This window comes from Zalophus californianus, chromosome 3 (genome assembly GCF_009762305.2).
Source record: "Zalophus californianus isolate mZalCal1 chromosome 3, mZalCal1.pri.v2, whole genome shotgun sequence".
Taxonomy (NCBI): domain Eukaryota; kingdom Metazoa; phylum Chordata; class Mammalia; order Carnivora; family Otariidae; genus Zalophus; species Zalophus californianus.
Genome location: NC_045597.1, coordinates 177,051,500 through 177,071,452, shown reverse-complemented (window position 1 = coordinate 177,071,452; position 19,953 = coordinate 177,051,500). Strand labels below are relative to the sequence as shown.

The 19,953-nt window shown below is 60.2% G+C and overlaps 1 protein-coding gene across 1 annotated transcript; it reads left to right on the top strand.

Moving 5' to 3' along the window:
• The first annotated feature begins 19 nt into the window (after positions 1-19).
• On the top strand, positions 20-19,666 carry OBSL1 (obscurin like cytoskeletal adaptor 1). The gene is given in 22 exon segments (XM_035726499.1): positions 20-1,879; positions 3,901-4,170; positions 4,256-4,507; positions 4,626-4,928; positions 5,113-5,409; positions 6,382-6,654; positions 7,844-8,116; positions 8,765-9,037; positions 11,940-12,212; positions 12,869-13,144; positions 13,219-13,506; positions 13,691-13,966; positions 14,763-15,032; positions 15,179-15,451; positions 16,444-16,710; positions 17,464-17,576; positions 18,038-18,055; positions 18,057-18,195; positions 18,358-18,519; positions 18,831-18,935; positions 19,246-19,475; positions 19,477-19,666. Coding segments are annotated over 22 exon segments (6,042 nt in total). The 5' UTR covers positions 20-516; the 3' UTR covers positions 19,525-19,666.
• Positions 19,667-19,953: the final 287 nt, after the last annotated feature.

The following is a 19,953-nucleotide window of genomic DNA, read 5'->3' as shown; positions in this document are numbered from 1 at the left end:
CGTGCGACCTGACCCACACATACCACCCCTTCCCCCTGCACACACACAGACACTCTCTCTCTCTCTCTCTCTCTCTCTCTCTCTCTCTCACACACACACACACACACACACACAGAGCCACATCCCAGCACCCAGCACAAAGGTGACATCCGGTGGGACAAGGAACCTGGGAGCTGGGGTCTGCCAGTTCCTAAAAGTGTTATTCGTAGGGGGAACAGAATGCGCCAGCCCCTCAGACCTTCTGGGGCCCCTTTCAACCAAGCAGCTGCTGGGCCAGTCATGGGGGGAAGGGCTGAGGCTGGGGCTAGAACTGGGGCTAGGGTGGGGGGCAGGTGGTCCCGCCTGCTCTAAACTTAGCCTAGAGGAGCCAGTCTGGGCTCTTGTCCCTCCAGCTGTGTCATCAGAGAATATTTTTGGGATTGGCAGCTGCAGGCGCCTCTGCCACTCAGGCCCAAGCCTGGCCGGCGGTTGGGGACCTGGCGGCTGGAGGTGGGAGGGAGGAGGGGAAAGAGGCCCATGCTGTGGGAGGGGGCTGGGAAGAGAGGCTCTCCGGAGCAGGAAGCCAGGCCGCGGGCAGAGGAGGCTGCGGGGCCCCTCGCTGCAAAGGCAAACAGGAAGGACTGCCCCCTGAGCGCCTCGGCTCGGGGCCCGGGAATCGCCGCCGCCGCAGAGCCGCAGCTCCGGGCCGAGGGTAAGGAGACGAACCCGGAGCGGGCGGCTGGGGAAGCGGGGGGAGCTCCGCGGGTGCCCGCGCCCCGGCCCCAGCCGCGCCCCGCCTCGCGGGCTCCCGCCGCCGCCCCCGGGCCTCCGCGCGCCCGCCGCCCGCCCTTCCCCCCGCACCGCTGCGGGCCGGCGGCGACCGCCACGATGAAGGCGGGCTCCGGGGATCAGGGGAGCCCCCCGTGCTTCCTGCGCTTCCCGCGGCCCGTGCGGGTGGTAAGTGGCGCCGAGGCCGAGCTCAAGTGCGTGGTCCTGGGGGAGCCGCCGCCCACTGTCGTGTGGGAGAAGGGCGGCCAGCAGCTGGCGGCCTCGGAGCGCGTGAGCTTCCCGGCGGACGGCGCCGAGCATGGCCTGCTGCTGAGCGGTGCGCTGCCCACCGACGCGGGGGTCTACGTGTGCCGCGCCCGCAACGCGGCCGGGGAGGCCTACGCGGCGGCCGCCGTCACCGTGCTGGAGCCGCCAGCCCCCGAGCCCGAGCCCCAGCCCGCCGAGCACCCGCTGCCGCCTCCCGGGGCCGGGGAGGGCGCCCCGGTGTTCCTGGCGGGGCCCCGGTCCCAGTGGGTGCTGCGGGGGGCGCAGGTGGTGCTGACGTGCCAGGTGGGGGGCCTCCCCGCGCCCGCGCTCTACTGGGAGAAGGACGGGATGGCCCTGGACGAAGTGTGGGACAGCGGCCACTTCACGCTCGAGCCTGGCCGCGCCGAGGGCGGCCAGGGCGTGAGCCTAGCGCTGCGCATCCTGGCAGCGCGGCTGCCCGACTCGGGCGTCTACGTGTGCCACGCCCGCAACGCGCACGGCCACACGCAGGCCGGCGCGCTGCTGCAGGTGCACCAGCCCCCCGAAAACCCGCCCGAGGACCCCGACGAGGCCCCCAAGCCCGTGGTGGAGCCGCTCAAGTGCGCGCCCAAGACCTTCTGGGTGAACGAGGGCAAGCACGCCAAGTTCCGCTGCTACGTGATGGGCAAGCCCGAGCCCGAGATCGAATGGCACTGGGAGGGCCGCCCGCTGCTCTCCGACCGCCGCCGCCTCATGTATCGCGACCGCGACGGCGGTTTCGTGCTCAAGGTGCTCTACTGCCAGGCGAAGGACCGTGGGCTCTACGTGTGCGCAGCGCGCAACTCGGCCGGCCAGACGCTCAGTGCCGTGCAGCTGCACGTCAAAGGTACTGCGGCGCCCCCGGGGCTACCGGGGCCCTGGGGAGGGGCCTCCAGCGCTGCCCCAGAGACGGTGGGGGAGAGGGAAGGCTGACTAATCACATACCTTTTCCTGCCCGCCTCCCGCCCCCCAGGGATTCGGATTTAGTAGGTCTCCAGGGTACCCGGGAACTGCTTAGCAAACCCCCTAAGTGATACTGAGGCCGAGGGTGGAAAATGACTCTTTGATAAACGGCTTTAAGAAGTGACTGATGGACCAACCAAGAGGGAGCGCTTCTAGTCCTAAGGAGTGACTGATGGACCAACCAAGGGGGAGCGCTTCTAGTCCCGTGGATTTCAGCCGCTTTGTTTTACTCCCCTCTCCCTCAACGGAAATCCCATGTGGGGCCCCAACATATAAGACTGATATAAGGAACATTTTATGGGTGTAAATTTCTAGGTCCAGATTTATACCGTGTACTTATAAAGCCCATCAGTGAGAACCAGGGTGCTATTTTATTGAATATACACGTTTTAAGACGAGGCTGCGTTCATAACTCGGTCTCATCTGTGAGCCCTGTGGGCAAGTCTGGGGCTGCAGGCGACACATTGAGAAACTCCTGATTCACACCAAAGGTAGGCTTGAGGGAGGAAACATGCCCTGTTTCGAAAATGCTCTCCAGGTTTGAAAGAAGAAGGTGAACGAGAGGAAATTCCTATTTCAAAGTTGAGTCATCAACAGTATCTCATAAATGCTTACAGTGCTCATAAACAGAAAATTCAGAGGGGGGATTTAAAAAACCACCCCAAACTCCCACTGGAAGGTAAAGCTCTCCGTAATCAGAGTTCATCAGAACTCGAGGGATTATACCTTCATTGGTTATTACCCACCATGTTCCCTCAGAGGAAGAAAAGTTGGCAAATCTCCAGAGCCCTGCCTGGCGCTCAGTCGGGCATGTGGCCCCTGTGCTGAGGTCCGGTGTGCCCCAACCCGCGGGGCCTCACTAACTAACACTATCAGGAAAGAGAAGCCCAGTGGGAAGGCAGAGCTTCCCACAGCTGTGGGACAAACATGCTACTCCAGCGGCCTCATAACTCACCGGTCATTTCCGTCATCATGCTTTCTTCTCGTAAAATGCACTTTTGAAAATGACTAAAGTACTTTTTTATATATATATTTTTCATCGTACTTTTAAAAATCATTTTATTTATGTATTTATGTATGTATTTTCACCAGGATAATTGTATTGTACCCTTTGATCCTCATCTCCTACCCCCCCCCCCCGTAACTAGCAGTTTGTTCTCAATAGTTAAGAGTCTGTTTCTTGGTTTGCGCCCCGCCTCTTTTTTCCCCCTTTGCTCGTTTATTTTGTTTCTTAAATTCCACGTACGAGTGAGATCATAGGGGATTTGTCTTTCTCTGACTGACTTATTTCGCTCAGCATTCTATTCTCTAGCTCCATCCATGTGAAAACGACTAAAGTACTTTAAAAATGAAATTCGACTCAGACCCTTGCAGAATTTGTGTAGGGCCCTCAGGGGCCCCAGGGAACAGCTTGAAAATCACTGATGTAATCCAAGCCCTTCCATCCCTTTCCCCACTTTAAAGTCAGGAAACTTGAGCGGCCGACTCTAGATTTTGGCTGCGGTCATGATCTCAAGGTCCTGGGATCAAGCCCCACATCCCGCATCAGGCTCTGTGCTCAGTGGGGAGTCTGCTTCAGGATTCTCTGTCTCTCCCCCTCTCTAAAATAAATAAATAATTATTTTTTTAATAAGTATTTTTTAAAAATAATAAAGTCAGGAAACCGAGGCCCAGGATCACTAAAATGGCCTTGTTCAAGGTGATGTGGTTGATGAGTGTCAGGGTCAGATGAGAACTTAGGCCATCTGACTTCCCTTCCAGTGGTTTTTCTGTGATTCCAGAATACCTGCAGGCCCCGGGAGAAAAATGGCAGGAGCTACTGTGGGTTTAGGCAGTTGATATAAGGAGTCCTTACCCTGGCCGGGCCCCTTCCAGAGCCTTCTTCTGTCTCTCCCCTCTGCACAGAGCCCCGCCTCCGCTTCACCAGGCCCCTGCAGGACGTGGAAGGCCGGGAGCACGGGATTGCCGTGCTGGAGTGTAAAGTGCCCAACTCTCGCATTCCCACGGCCTGGTTCCGCGAGGACCAGAGGCTGCTGCCGTGCCGCAAGTACGAGCAGATCGAGGAGGGCACTGTCCGGCGCCTCATCATCCACAGGCTGAAGGCAGATGATGACGGCGTCTACCTGTGCGAGATGCGGGGCCGGGTGCGCACCGTGGCCAACGTGACAGTCAAAGGTGGGGTGGCCAGTGGGAGGATTCCCCGGGCTGAGGCATGCAGGTGCCCAGACCCCAGGCTGAACGGTTCCCGTGCGTATCTCAGGGCCCATTCTGAAGCGGCTGCCCCGGAAGCTGGACGTCCTAGAGGGAGAGAATGCGGTGCTGCTGGTGGAGACACAAGAAGCTGGGGTCGAGGGGCGCTGGAGCCGCGACGGGGAGGACCTGCCGACCACCTGCCAGAGCAGCTCTGGCCACATGCACGCCCTGGTCCTTCCAGGGGTCACCCGAGAAGATGCTGGCGAGGTCACCTTTAGCCTGGGCAACTCCCGTACCACCACTCTGCTCAGAGTCAAATGTGAGGGCATGAGAGCCCGTGGGCAGGAGGGCGACCAGATGCCAGAGGCGGACTCAGGGTGGGAGGGCTGCAGGGAGGCTGGAGCAGGGCTGGAATGCACACCCTGCCTTTGTCCCAGGTGTCAAGCACAGCCCCCCGGGACCCCCCGTGTTGGCAGAGATGTTCAAGGGCCATAAGAACACAGTCCTGCTGACCTGGAAGCCCCCCGAACCAGCCCCTGAGACCCCCTTCATCTACCGGCTGGAGCGGCAGGAGGTGGGCTCCGAAGACTGGATCCAGTGCTTCAGCATCGAGAAAGCCGGAGCCGTGGAGGTCCCAGGAGACTGTGTGCCCTCCGAGGGCGACTACCGCTTCCGCGTCTGCACGGTCAGCGAACATGGCCGCAGCCCCCATGTTGTGTTCCACGGGTCCGCTCACCTCGGTGAGTCAGTGCTGTCGGCCCTGGCCTGCGGCGGCCATACCCCAATTGGGCCCTCCCCATCCTCTCTCCTCCCTCCCGCAGCCTTTGCTGTACCTTCCGTACCTACCTCTGTACCTTCCGCCTGCACACCCTTGCGCTCTGCCGCCCGTCTGGTTCTGATGGCCACACTCCGTCCCCATCACAGTGCCCACAGCTCGCCTGGTGGCCGGTCTGGAGGATGTCCAGGTATACGACGGGGAAGATGCAGTCTTCTCCCTGGATCTTTCCACCATCATCCAGGGCACCTGGTTCCTTAATGGAGAAGAACTCAAGAGTCACGAGCCAGAGGGCCAGGTGGAGCCCGGGGCCCTGTGCTACCGGATCGAGCAGAAAGGTCTGCAGCACAGACTCCTCCTGCGAGCCGTCAAGCACCAGCACAGCGGGGCCCTGGTTGGCTTCAGCTGCCCCGGTGTGCAGGACTCAGCCGCCCTCACCATCCAAGGTCGGTGCTGGTGGGGACCAGGGTGGACAGATAGATAGGGTCAAGACGCAGAAGGCCCATTTCAGCCTACGTGCAATGTAGAGGAGACTCCTTACTATCTTCATCAGCTTCGTAGCCACATTCTCTGGAGCACTTTGTGGTTGATGGAATTCTGTCACATTTGTTATCTCCAAGACACAGACCCTGGTTCCTAGTCCCAGACTGCTTCCTATAATCGATAACATTATCAAAGCAACTTCCTATGTGCTGGGCACAACCCTAATCATTTCACATACATTGTATTCATTAACACGGTTCTCTCAACAGCCCTGTAAGGTAGGCTCTTCTCTTACCCCATTTTACAGATGGAGCAGCTGAGTCACAGGTTAAGTGACTTGCCCAGAATCACCAAGCTAATGAGCGGTAGTGCTGGGTGATGAAGCCAGGCAGTCTGGCTCCAGACTCAACCCTGTGCCACCTGTGGACGGTTCTTGGTGGGCATCTGAAAGTGCAGGGACATGTGGCACTTGCCATCTCACCATTGCCAGAGTTTGTAGGGCCCATCGAGGAATTCCTTGGTGCCCAAGCACAGGGTCCGGAGGTGGTCAGCTGCCGGCATCCTAGGGGGAGGGCAGAATAAGAACCAGCAACCAGAGTAGTGTTTCCAGAATGCAAACGGGGATCCCTGACATCAGAGTCGCCTGGAGGGCTAGTTGATAAGACAGATTCCCTGGCCCTTGCATGCGTGTGTGGGGCCTAAGAACCTGCATTTTCAGCAGATTCCCTAGGAATTCTGTACACTAAAGCCGTTGCGCTTGAGAGTTGGTGTGTAAGCCCCAGATGATTTTTTTTTAAATCCCAACAAATGCATTGACAGTGACAGCAGTTGTGTGGCCTGATGGAGGCACCCCACCCCCTGCAGCAGAGAGGGGTGCTGATCCCAGGCAGAGCGTGACGAGAATGCTGCCTGTGCCCACGCCTCTCCCCACACAGAGAGCCCGGTGCACATCCTGAGCCCCGAGGACAAGGTGTCCTTGACCTTCACGACCTCGGAGCAGGTGGTGCTGACCTGTGAGCTCTCCCGGGTGGACTTCCCAGCGTGCTGGTACAAGAATGGGCAGGAGGTAGAGGAGAGCGAGTCGCTAGTGGTGAAGATGGATGGGCGCAAACACCGCCTGATCCTGCCGGCGGCCGAGGTCCAGGACAGCGGCGAGTTTGAGTGCAGAACGGAGGGGGTCTCCGCCTTCTTCAGTGTCACCGTCCGAGGTCAGCAACTGTGGTGGTCTGGGCTCCTGAAGCTGAGGCTGACTCTAGGGGCCACGTGAGCCCCGTCCCTTGGAGTGTCTGCTTGGGGGGTCCCTTCTGGGGAGAGCCTAGTGGGCCAGGGGACATGTATTCAAATTATTCTGTCCTTGCTTCTAAGTCCTCCCTCCACCAACACCCGCCAGCATACTTGCCCTCCTCATACCCTGCTCTGGGTAGGGGGTAGGGAAACAAAACGTAAACAAAAGGGAAGGAGAAACGGGGGCTAACATTCACTGGGTACCTACCATGAGCCAAACGTTATACAAAATGCTTCGCATATATACCATTTCATGTAATCTTCACAACTGGGTGAGAAGGAATAGATCTCCAGTTCCCAGAGGAAGAAACTGAGGCTCAGAGAGGTTGTGGGATTTACCCATTATCACAGCCAGCAAACACCATAGCTGGGTTCACACCCAGGTCTGTGCTTACCCTCCTGCCTCAGGTGGCCCGGGTCAAAGGGACGCTTTAAGTGCAGTGGTCCAGTGGTTCTCAAGCCAGTCCATGTTCTGGCTGCTTCAGAACCACCCTGGAAGCTTGTTATACATACATATGCCCAGGCCCCCCAGACCTCTAGCGCCAGGCTGTCCACGGTAGAGCCTAGGGATCCACTCTGGGAGGGCAGCTTGGGAACCCCTGATTCAGCTCATCTTCCCACTTTGAGTGGAAATTCTGTTTCAACCCTGTTGCTAGGAGGTCGTCCAGCTACTGCCTACATGCCCCCAGTGATGGGGAACTTACTACCTGTAGAGAGCAGCTGTCTCACGGTGGCACTGCTAAGTCGTTCCCGCCCCCTGCCCATCCTGGGGCCAGTGCTCCAGGGGCTCCCTTGTAAAACCAGCAGCAGGCATGGCCCGGATGGGGCCCATGATGGTGACCTCCCCTCAGCCAAGACAGAGGCTATCTGTGCCTCCCCCAACCATGTCCCCACCGAGCCACCTCTGACCCGCTGGAGACCCAACTCAGGGAGCCCTCAGGTGCCACAGGATCTGCATTGCCTCACCCGCCACGCACTCAGTACCCCACGTTCTTGCTCCAGACACCCTGCACAGCATGGCCTCAACCCTCCCAGGGTCCCCCAGGGAGGAAGCGGTCTCCTCTGTGTGTGTTGGGGGGGTGTCTGTGTGACCTGGTTTCTGCTCCCCACCAGACCCCCCGGTGCATATCCTGGATCCCCAGGAGCACGTGTTCGTGCACGCCATAACCTCAGAGTGTGTCATGCTAACCTGTGAGGTGGACCGAGAAGACGCCCCCGTGCACTGGTACAAGGACGGGCAGGAGGTGGAGGAGAGTGACTTTGTGGTCCTGGAGAAGGAAGGGCCCCACCACCGCCTGGTGCTGCCTGCTGCCCAGCCCCCAGATGGCGGTGAATTTCAGTGCGTCGCCGGAGATGAGCGTGCCTACTTCACGGTCACCATCACAGGTGGGGCGCCAGGCAGGCCCGTGGGATACCACCCGGGCAGCTGTCACGCTCTCACCCCCCCGGGCCACTGTCCCCAGGCCCTGCTCCCCTCTCCCTGGCTGATCCCAGGTCCCTCCTTGGTCTGCACCCTGAGGTTCAGTCACCCACAGAAAATGCCTGGAAAATTAACACTGGCCAGGGTGCATGATTCCCAGGGAAGCTCTGCTCTCTCCGTTCTCCAGCAAATGGGAGCTTGAGGAATGGCAGCTGTATGGCGGGGCAGGGTCCAGGGCAGGTGGGCCCCTGCCCTAGAGGGCTCAGAAGCTCTCAAGAGCCTGAGGGAGGCCCCGGCTCCATCTGGGCACCCAACCCTTCTCTCCCTGGTCCCACCCTCCATACTGTCCCTGTCCCAACCCCGAGAATGTAGCACGTTTCTCCAGCAGAGGCTGCCAGCATCATCACCACTGTGCCACCATGCCTCTGATGTGCTTTGGTGACCGTGGTCGTGTCTCCAGCTGGGCGTGGCTGTCCGAGCAGCTGTGAGACCTAACCTGAGGGAAGGCTCTCTCCTTCGACACATGGCCCACTCGCCAGGAGGAGGGAACAGGCGCGGATGAGGGAGGGCAGCAGGGCCCGTGGGTCCCAGCCATGACTGTCCCCATCCTCCAGACGTCTCCTCATGGATCGTGTACCCCAGCGGCAAGGTGTACGTGGCAGCCGTGCGCCTGGAGCGCGTGGTGCTGACCTGTGAGCTGTGCCGGCCCTGGGCCGAGGTGCGCTGGACCAAGGACGGCGAGGAGGTAGTGGAGAGTCCCGCGCTGCTCCTGCAGAAGGAGGACACGGTCCGCCGCCTGGTGTTGCCCGCTGTCCAGCTCGAGGACTCCGGCGAGTACTTGTGTGAAATCGACGACGAGTCGGCCTCGTTCACCGTCACTGTCACAGGTGTGGGCTCACCCCAGCTGCCCCGGGTCACCGGAGGACGGTCCTGAGCCCTTGGGGGAGCTGGCCACGGACTCCCTAGTTAGCTCGCCGGGGAGGAGGGAGGTAGGGCCGTGGGGCCTGTACCAAGGCTCCTTGCCCGAAAGACCTGGGGGGGGCGGGGGGGGCCCTGTTCAGCCCCTGTTCGGGGGAGCCGTCTCCTCCCCGGCACTGGCGCCAGGAAGAACTGTGCTCCATCGGCTCGTTGGCCGAGTACTTCCTGCGTGCCGGCTGCTGGGCCCGGGGCTGCGGACACACGCGGGCTCCGTTCTCCCAGAGCCGCCGGTCTAGCTGGGGAGGCCGCTGGTAACCAGGGGTCGCAAACGGGCAGTCCGTAGGGCCCCATGCAGCCCACAGATGTGTTTTGTTTGGCCTGCAGAGTCTTACCAAAGTCAGGACAGTTCAAATAACAATCCGGAGTTATGCATCCTCTTGAAAAAGCCGAAGACCCGGCGGCTCTGGTCCCGCTTCCCCCCATGGCGACGAACAGCTGGTGCTGAGTAGCAGCTACCCCCATATTGCGGGGCCCGCATTCCTCGGTCCTTGCCTCCCTGCCGTGCCTCCTTGCCTCTCCCCAGACTGCTTCCGCCACTGACCTTACCTACCTGGCCCCTGTGGGCGTTGGAGTTTGCGACCCCTGTGTTAAACCAATAAATGCGCAAATAAATGTACAGTGGACACCTCGTGACAAGTGCCGTGAAGGACGAGAGCAGAGGGCTCAACAGAGGAGAACAGGAGAGTCAGGGAGGGCTTCGGAGAAAGTCACCATGCCACCTGTAGGAGCCAGCCCTGGGTTGGGTCTGGACCCCCCCAGTGGCAAGCAGACAGACATGCTCGCTTCTCTCCAGGAGTGCACAGCCTGGCAGGAAAGCCAGACACGTTAGAGGATCTTAGAGTGTGGATTGTCCGGTGTTGTGATAGGGTGCGGCGGGAGCTCAAGGCCGCGTGGCGGCTGGCCTTGTGCACAGGCAGGAAGTGCCTTCAAACTGGATACTTGAGGCAGGGGCTGAGTTAGCTAAGCGGGGTCAGGTGTGGACTGAAGGGAGAGGGGAGACTGTTCAAAACTGGAAAAGCACAGGACGACTATGGAAGTGATGGGGGTTCATTCAGTGCTGGAAACTTAGGGGCGGCAGCCCATGATGCCAATCCCAGTGTGGGGGCGGGGGGGCTTGGTGGGGGAGGGGCGTTGCAGGGCCTAGGCAGCTCTGGCGGGCACAGAAGAACCCTGCTGGCTTCACTGGAGTGCCCGTCCTGCACCTGGCACTGTCTTGTTGCCCTGGCCCAGGAGTGATGCCTCAGTCCAGGCTGAGCTACTTAGCCCGCCCCCGCCCCACACACACACTCCCGGCATTCCAGATAGTGCAGCCTGGCACACACAAGCCACAAAGCCAAAGAGGCCTTTCTGCACACGTTCTGTCCTGTAGTGAGGCCCTTCAAGCTCCAGCCAGACATAATGACAGCTACACACATTTCAGCCTACACTTGGCCTCCCCACAAAACACCAGATTCTTCACGGCGAAGTTGACACAAGCACTGCCTCGGCTTTGGGCCAGGGAGAATCAAGTCTGATGCCAAGCTGAGGTCCCACAGCTGTGCAGACCCCCCCGGCCCCATCACTGCACCCTGTCTTCACCCGACTGCCCCCATCACCTCCCCCCACCTCAGGCAGCCACTCCTCTGCAATTTGCCAGCCTTGCGAGGGCCCCAGAGAACCAGCCCGCATCCTCTAGACTCTTAGAACAAGCCATTAGGGAGGTGGGTGGTGGAAGCAGAGGACTTGAGTGTGTGCTGGTGAGCACGTCGGCCCATGCGTGCCTCGGCAAACAGTGGGACCGGAAAGCTACCAGTTCCTGAGCCTCGCCACTAGGGGGCTAAATGTTAAAGGAGCTCTAAAAGTGTCCTGGAACCTAGAAGATTCTGAGAGACGTCCAGGGTGCATGGGAGCACGGGCAGGCTCGGACTCAGTGCACCAGTCACTTCCAGTGTTGACATAGCTCCTTTTCTGTGGGGGAGCGACCGGTTTGGAGCAGTTGGAAATGAACTCCCAGAATCAGTGTTTAGCATCCCTGGGGAATTCTCAGACAGGTGTTGGCAAGTCTTGTGCACAGATGCAAAAATCATTACTGAGTTCCGCCCGCCTTGGCTTGCAATCCCTACCAGTGCTCGCAGAGTCTGAGCCTCCCTTTCACAGATGGCTGTTCCTCCCCGCCCCTGCCCCAGAACAGGTGTAGCCAGCTGTGACCTTAAAGAGGTTGGGTAATCACTCTGTGCCTCAAGTTCTTCGTCTGGAAAACAGGGATAAAACCATACCCTACCTCTTCGGATCGCTGTGAGGGTTCACTGTGTAAAGTGCTTAGGGCTGTTCTGGAACGTTAGGAAATAGTAAGCATTTGCTATTACAGATCCAGGATCTCTTAACGATTCTGATCTAAAAAAAAAAAAAAAAAAAAAAAAGTTAAAATCAAAAGTCTCTTTGCAAGCTGGCTATTCAAAGTCATTTAGTAAAATCTGAGCTTAACTGCTGTGGAACGATTTCTATTCTTTAATTATCATGCTTAGACTGAGTATATCCACAGGTTACACCGCAGAAATGTTAGTGAGGTTGATGGGGCGGGGGGAGGTGCCCCAGAGGGTGCTGGGAGGAGCAGGTATGTGATCTCTGATAAATGCAGCATTTCTGGGATCTGAAGCATTAGGGATTCTGTCACACCTCTGGCCCCAGGAATTTCAGAGAGCAGGCCCTGGACCTCTCACTCCTTGTTATGATTATCCTTATCACTCTTATTATTGTGAACGACAGGAACTTCTTGCTGCCAGGGAGGCCGACGGTGAGTTTGTGACAGCCTGTGATCACCCCACTCTGCAGAGCCCCCAGTGCGCATCATATACCCCCGGGATGAGGTGACCTTGATCGCCGTGAGCTTGGAGTGCGTGGTGCTGATGTGCGAGCTGTCCCGGGAGGATGCCCCTGTGCGCTGGTACAAAGACGGGCTGGAGGTAGAGGAGAGCGAGGCCCTGGTGCTGGAGAGCGACGGGCCACACCGCCGCCTGGTGCTGCCTGCCGCCCAGCCCGAGCAGGGGGGCGAGTTCGTGTGTGACGCCGTAGATGACTCAGCCTTCTTCACTGTCACCGTCACAGGTGGGCAGTCTCTGGGCATCCTGGGGAGCTAGAGAGGCAGGGGGCTAAGGGACAGACATCCAACCTTCTCATTTCCTGCATCTTAGGGTTCCCCCCACCTGCCCCCTTAGGAGCTTTCATTCAGTCATCAAATATTTATTGAGCAACTACTATGCGCTCAGTGCTGTTCTGAATGCTGACAGAGTAGCAAACCTCCAATTCTCCACTAGAATTTGATTTCATGGAGCTCGAATTCTAGTGAGGATGGACAGACAACCGATAGGTGATGATAAGTACACCAGAGGGAAAGCAGGGAAAAGGGGTACGGAGTGGGGGCGACTTAGGGAGGGGAGTGTATTGGGGCCAGCGAGGTCTGCGTCTACCTCTTTCTGCCCATGGGACCTTGGACAAGTCACTTTCCTCTAAAGAGGCCTCAAGTCCTCATCTGTAAAGTGAAGCCAACATTGGTGCTCTCCTAGGGAGCGTCAGGAGTAACTGTGCCAAGAGCTTCAGTACGCTTAGTGCAGCACCTGGCACACAGCAGGTGCACATGGATGGTAGCCACCCCGGTCCCAAGAGCTGCGCCGGGAAGAGAGAGGGCTGAGAAGCCGGGGGTGAGTCAGGTAGAGAGGTCTGCTGGCTGAGCCTGAGCACCGCTTCCTCCGTCTGTCCGCCAGCCCCGCCAGAGAGGATTGTGCACCCGGCAGCCCGCTCCCTGGACCTGCAGTTCGGGGCCCCGGGGCGCGTGGAGCTGCGCTGCGAGGTGGCCCCTGCCGGGTCCCAGGTGCGCTGGTACAAGAATGGGCTGGAGGTGGAGGCATCGGACACGCTGCAGCTGGGAGCCAAGGGGCCTGCTCGCACCCTGACCCTGCCCCACGCCCAGCCCGAGGACACCGGGGAGTATGTGTGCGAGACTCGTGACGAAGCTGTCACCTTCAATGTCAGCCTGGCTGGTGGGTGTTTCCTGCCAGCCTGGGTGCGGGTGGGGGTAGTAAGCCCGAGCCGACATGCTCCTCTTTCTGTCCAGAGCCCCCAGTCCAGTTCCTCGCCCCAGAGGCAGCCCCTGCCCCACTCTGTGTGGCCCCTGGGGAGCCGGTGGTGCTGAGCTGTGAACTGTCCCGGGCTGGCGCCCTGGTCTTCTGGAGTCACAATGGGAGCCCCGTGCAGGAGGGTGAGGGCCTGGAGCTCCATGCTGAGGGCCCCCGCCGCATCCTCTGCATCCGGGCTGCAGAGCTGGCCCACGCTGGCCTCTACACCTGCCAATTCGCGACAGCCCCGGGGGCCCCCAGCCTCAGCTTCACTGTCCGAGTGGCTGGTAAGTATGGCCTGGGCAGAAGGCCTGAGAGAGCTGCACCCCCAAACCCGTATGAGTCTCCCCCCGACTTCTCTAGCATGCCTCATCCATCCCTCACCCACGTCTCTCGGCATCTTGCTTCCCACTGTCCCTCTAATAGCCCTCGGCCTCTCCCTCCCAGTGACACCCCACTCTGACCCCACAGAGCCCCCCGTGCGGGTGGTGGCCCCCGAGGCCGCCCAGACGAGGGTTCGCAGTACCCCAGGCGGGGACCTGGAGCTGGTGGTGCACCTCTCCGGGCCGGGGGGCCCTGTGCGCTGGTACAAGGACGGGGAGCGACTGGCGAGCCAGGGGCGGGTGCGGCTGGAGCAGGCCGGGGCGAGGCAGGTGCTACGGGTGCGGGGGACACGGAGCGGGGACGCTGGGGAGTACCTGTGCGACACACCCCAGGACAGCCGCATCTTCCTCGTCAGCGTGGAAGGTAACAGCGCGCCCTCATACCCTGTGGGCCCTGGCACCCCAAATACCACACCTCTGCACTGTCCCGGGACCCCCTCAGCCCCCACTCCCCTCCTTGCTACCTCTGGCTCTAACCAATGCATGCACAACTATTACTGGGACGAGGGTTCAGGCCTCCTTCTTTCAGGAACTGTCTCTATAGAAGGAGGCCTAGCCCAGTGGTTAAAAGCAGGGGCTCTGGAGTCAGCCCACCCCAGTTCCGATCTGGGTTCTGCTTGCCAGGAGGGTGTGACACTGGCAAGTTGCTCCACCTCTCTGAGCCCCAGCTCTGAAGTGGGGAGATGGTGCTTGTCTTATAGGGCTGCGGTGACAGTTAAATAAGATAGGGTCCGGGCGCCTGGGTGGCTCAGATGGTTAAGCGTCTGCCTTCGGCTCAGGTCATGATCCTGGGGTCCTGGGATCGAGTCCCGCATCGGGCTCCCTGCTAGGCGGGGAGCCTGCTTCTCCCTAGGCCTCTGCCTCTCTCTCTCTCTCTCTCTCTCTCTCTCTGACTCTCATGAGTAAATAAATAAAACATTAAAAAAAATAAGATAGGGTCCATGATAAATGATCTGTTAGGGAGTCAGAGGCAGACCAGGATTGAGAGGTGGCGGCTAGGAGGGGCAGGGAGCTGGCATCTTGTCCTTTGGGACACCCCCCATGGTCCTCAGGAAAGATCTTCACAATAACTGGGAGATGTACCCCAGGAGAGGATGAAAAAGAGGGAGAGGGAAAGACACAGCCCACCTCACTGCCCGACCCCCCCCTCCCCCGCCCAGAACCGCCACTGGCAAAGCTGGTCTCAGAGCTGACACCACTCACCGTCCACGAGGGGGATGATGCCACGTTCCGGTGTGAAGTCTCACCACCAGACGCCGAGGTCACCTGGCTACGCAACGGGGCTGTTGTCACTCCAGGGCCCCAGGTAGAGCTAGGCCAGAGTGGTTTGAGCCGCACGCTGACCGTCCGAGGCTGCCAGCTCGACGACGCGGGGACCGTGACTGCCCGAGCAGGGGGCACGGCCACGAGCGCCCGGCTCCACGTTCGAGGTCTGGTCCTGATGGGGATGAAGTGGTCTTGGCTCCTGTCCCTGTCCACCCAACCCTGGCCCTAGCAGACCTGTCCGTCTGCCCCGGGATCATCGGCCAGGGAGCAGGGCGTCAGGCTCCATGACCCCCTCCCCCTTCCTCCCCAGAAATGGAGCTGCTCTTCCTGCGGCGCCTGCAAGATGTGCGGGCCGAGGAGGGGCAGGACGTGTGCCTGGAAGTGGAGACGGGCCGAGTGGGTGCAGCAGGGGCCGTGCGCTGGGTGCGAGGTGGGGAGCCCTTACCCCATGACTCTCGTATGTCCATGGCCCAGGATGGCCACGTCTACCGCCTCTTCATCCACGGCATCGTGCTGGCCGACCAGGGCACCTACGGCTGTGAGAGCCACCACGATCGCACCCTGGCCAGGCTCAGCGTGAGGCGTGAGTGTCCTGTCCTCTCCTAATGCATCACCCACCCCCTGGCGCAGCCTTTCCTGGCTGGCCCAGGGCCCCTCAGACCCCCACCAAAGTGCCCCTCACCACTGAGGCAAGTCAGCCCTGCCTGGCCTCCAGAAGTGTGATCTGAAGCAGCCTGCCCAAAGCAAAACTTTCCTTTTCTAGTGTTTTCTATGTACCCTAGAAGTCCGTGTGGATTTTGCATTCCGTTTCACATGTCCAAGTTGGCTTTGCTGTAAACATAAATATTATACTCCAGAAAGACCTGCCGTGATTATCCCTTGCTCACACGCCCCAGGATACACGGGCCCATTTGGCAAAGAGCAACCCCACCCCACAAGCCAGAGCTTTCTATTAACTGTGAGACCTCATGCAAATTACTTACACTTTCTGAGCCAAGTCTTCTTAAGAATGGGGCCGATCCCTACTTCAAGGGTCTTTGGGAATGGAGATAACATGAAAAATGCCCACACAGAGCTTGGTACATGATTGCTGTTGCTGATATGTATTCTCTTCTAATTTATTTCATTCATTTAATCACAATAAACCCACGTCTCAGTGCTATTCACCTTGTAGAATTGGGAAAACTAAGGCCCGGAGAGGTCAAGCAGTTTGCAAGAGGTCACACAGCACACAAACTACGTGGCAGAGCTGGGGTCCAATCCCAGCATATCTGACTTCAATTTCTGTGCTCCTTCCGGTGTCACAGAATCCCTCCTCACCCAGACTCTTCAACCCTCTAACCACAGCTCATCCCCTTCATGTGTGCCCTCCCCTAACAGCAACAAGCCCCTCCCCCCAAGTTGGCCTGCTGCGCTCCTTTCTCCCTGTACCCTGGTTCTGGGCTTCTTTCCATAGGAGCTCAGGTTGGGTGTTAGGGGTGGTACAGGCAGGGCCAAGGGGGTGTGTGAGCCCTCAAAACCCCTGCCCAGAGCTGGAGCCCTCATTCTCCCTCTCTCCCCATCTGCCCCAATCAGCAAAGCAGCTAAGGGTGCTACGGCCTCTGGAGGATGTGACCATCATTGAGGGGGGCAGTGCCACCTTCCAGCTGGAGCTGTCCCAGGAGGGTGTGACTGGGGAGTGGGCCCGGGGTGGAGTGCGGCTGCAGCCAGGGCCCAAATGCCACCTGCATGCCGAGAGCCGCACTCACCGCCTGGTACTCAGCGGCCTGGGCCTGGCCGACTCGGGCTGCATCTCCTTCACTGTGGATTCCCTGCGCTGTGCAGCCAGACTCACTGTGAGAGGTGCGGATTCTGGGCCCGCTGCCTGCCTACTGACTGCCCTGAGTGTGACTCTGCTGATCCCCCTACTGCTTGAGTGTGGCTCCTCTGACCCATCTGATCATCCAGCATGACCCCACTGGCCCTCCGGTCCCTGTGGACCACTGGCCATGCGGCCACGAACAAGCCTGTGCCAGTGTGGTCCCTTCTGTCTGCCTGCCTGACCATGGCCCCACAGACCGCCCTGAGCGTGACCCCACTGACCACACCTGCCTGCTGTGACCCCCACTGCCTGCCTCAGTGGGCCCCTCTGGCCCCTCCAGTCCCAGTGATCCACTAACTGCCTAAGGGTGACCCCACTAGCAGCTCTGAGTGTCCCCCCATTTGCCCAGCCCACCGTGTTCCCCACTGACCACACCACCCCTTGCCCTCTGAACCCATCATGTCCGCCACTGGCCAGTGTCACCTGTCCATTTCAGCCAAGTGTGGTCCCCACTGACCATGCTTGCCTCTGGGTGACTCCACTGGCATCTCTGCTTTGGTCGCCCCCCCAGGCCCCTGTAGCCCCAGCATGTCCCCCACTGACACCCCCAGCTGGCCACTCCTGTCCCATAGACTCCTGTGGCCCTGTCGTGTCCTCCACTGACGAGCATCGCACTTGGACCACTTGTCCTAGCACATTCCCCCCCTCACTAGTAGCCTCTTCTGATCATCTCTCCTAAATGTGTCCACCCCTGAGCCCTGTACTCAAGTGTGTCTTCCTTCTCCCACTCGCAGAGGCCCCAGTGACCATTGTGCGAGGGCCACAGGACCTAGAGGTGACCGAGGGAGACACAGCTACACTGGAGTGCGAGCTTTCCCAGGCTCTGGCTGATGTCACCTGGGAGAAGGTCAGAGCCCAGCGTACCTTGTCGGCATAAGGACAGTAATAATAATGCCCCAAACGGAAACAACTAATATTCACTGAAGAGATGTGCCTGGCACTGTGCTCAGATTTACATTTACTTAACACTTAACCCTCTAATCCTTACAAGAGCCCTATGAGGTAGGTTTTGCTATCTCAGTGTTACCGCTAAGGAGCCTGAGGCTCAGTGGGGTGAAGTGCTGCCCAGGGGCAGACAAAAGGGGTAGAGCCCTAACTTCTCCAAGGGGTACACCGCCCCAACGAGGCTCCTGGCTCCTGGCGAGGCCCGGAAGGCTTGGGACAGCCAGATCCCGGCTTGAGAGCCCGGAAAGCACAAACGCGCCTCAAAACCGCTTGACATCAACAGAGGGCGCCGCCGCCTCCCAGGGCCGCGGCTGCCTGTGTCCAGCCGAGGGCACCCTGACCCTCTGTAACTCTCGCCCCTAGGACGGGCGCCCGCTCACCCCCCAGCCCTCGGCTCCGGCTCCAGGCCCTCGGCACGCGTCGCCTTCTCCAGCTGCGGCGCTGCGGCCCCTTGGACGCCGGGACCTACAGCTGTGCAGTGGGGACGGCTCGCGCCGGGCCCGTCCGCCTGGTCGTGCGCGGTGGGTTTCGGGGCGCTTCCCGGGCTGGGCACCGCTGTGGGCGCGGGGACTGCGGACCCGACTGGCCCGGAACAGACTCCGGTGCCTCCAGAGAGAAAGGCGGGGGAGTGGGCGTGGTCGGGCTCCGCCCCGCCCCACCTCACGCCTCCCGCTCCTCCCCAGAGCGCAACGTGTCTGTACTCTCCGAGCTCCGGTCGGTTCGCGCCCGCCAAGGTGACGGCGCCACGTTCGAGTGCACCGTGTCGGAGGTCGAGACCACGGGGAGCTGGGAGCTCGGAGGCCGTCCGCTGAGACCTGGAGGCCACGTCCGCATCCGACAGGAAGGTCTGGCGGACTTTCCTCCTACTCTGGTCCCTTGCTTCCCCGCCCCTGGCTCAGACAGACCCCGCCCTACTAGGACAAGCCCCGCCTCCATCTCGATGGGCCCCGCCCCATAGCCCAAAGAGCCATCTCCCGGTCCTTTGCCGGGCCCCCGGCTCTGAGCCCTCGGTCCTAGACCGCTCCTCTTTCCCTTCGGCATCCCAATTCCGCCCAGCCCAGCGCACATTTGCCGCGTCCAAACCGGCCCACCCTCCTCCCTGAACGTTCCCCAGTTGCGGCTCCTGCCTCGCTTAGCGCCTCCCTCACCTCCCCAGGGAAGAAACATATTTTGGTGCTGAGCGAGCTGCGCCCGGAGGACGCCGGTGAGGTCCGCTTCCAGGCGGGACCCGCCCAGTCCGTGGCTCAGCTGGAGGTAGAGGGTAAGCAACTGGGGAGGGACGGTAGGGAGTGGGCATCATCTCCCCCGGGGACTGGCAGGCTGGCAGCTGGTCCTGGGAACGCTGCCTCCCCACCTCCCTTCCTCGAGGGACTCTTCTTCTGGGGAGGGTCACAGAGGGCAGTGCGTTTCCTGGGGAGGAGGAGACTTTGGGGGTAGGGGTAGAGAGGAACGGGCTGGTACCACAGAGATCTGAGACCAGGAGTGGAGGCTGCAGGGGGAGGGAAGATGCGTCTCTCCTCCTGGGGGCCCTGCGTGTCCCTGTTAACGTAAGCCCTCGTCCTCACCCCCAGCACTGCCTCTCCAGATGTGCCGCCGCCCCCCTCGAGAAAAGACGGTTCTCATCGGCCGCAGGGCGGTGCTGGAGGTGACTGTGTCCCGCTCGGGGGGCCACGTGTGCTGGTTGCGGGAGGGGGTCGAGCTGTGCCCGGGAGACAAGTATGAGCTGCGCAGCCACGGCCCCACCCACAGCCTGGTCATCCATGACGTGCGACCTGAGGACCAGGGCACTTACAGCTGCCAGGGCCGGCCAGGACAGCGCCCACACACGGTTGCTGGTAGAGGGTGAGTGAAGCTGACTGGGCAGAGGTCAGAGGGACAGGCTGGCTGACCAGGAAGGAGGGGTTGCCTGGGAGCTGGGGGGCTGAGACACACCTACCAGAGGTTTTCCGGGACTTGGGATGGCCAGTTGGTTCTGGGGTGCAAGGGAGGTGGGGAGTGGGGGAGGGGGCTGAGGAGAGGAGGGAGCCCTGTGTTCTCCACAGGAACCATTTGCTTCAGGTCAGCTGTTCCCACCTTTCTATGCCCTTTCCTGTTCAGGCTTCTCACTCCCTCCTGCCTCTGGGCCACATCTGTCTCTCTTGAATGCCCCATTTGTACCCTAATTCCTCTCCTTCCCACCTACTGGTCCCTTGGTCTGTGCCCCCCCCGCCTCTCATCCCGCTCCTGCTCTCTGCCCAGATGGCTTCTGCCTATCCCAGCAAGCTCCACATCGGTCTGAG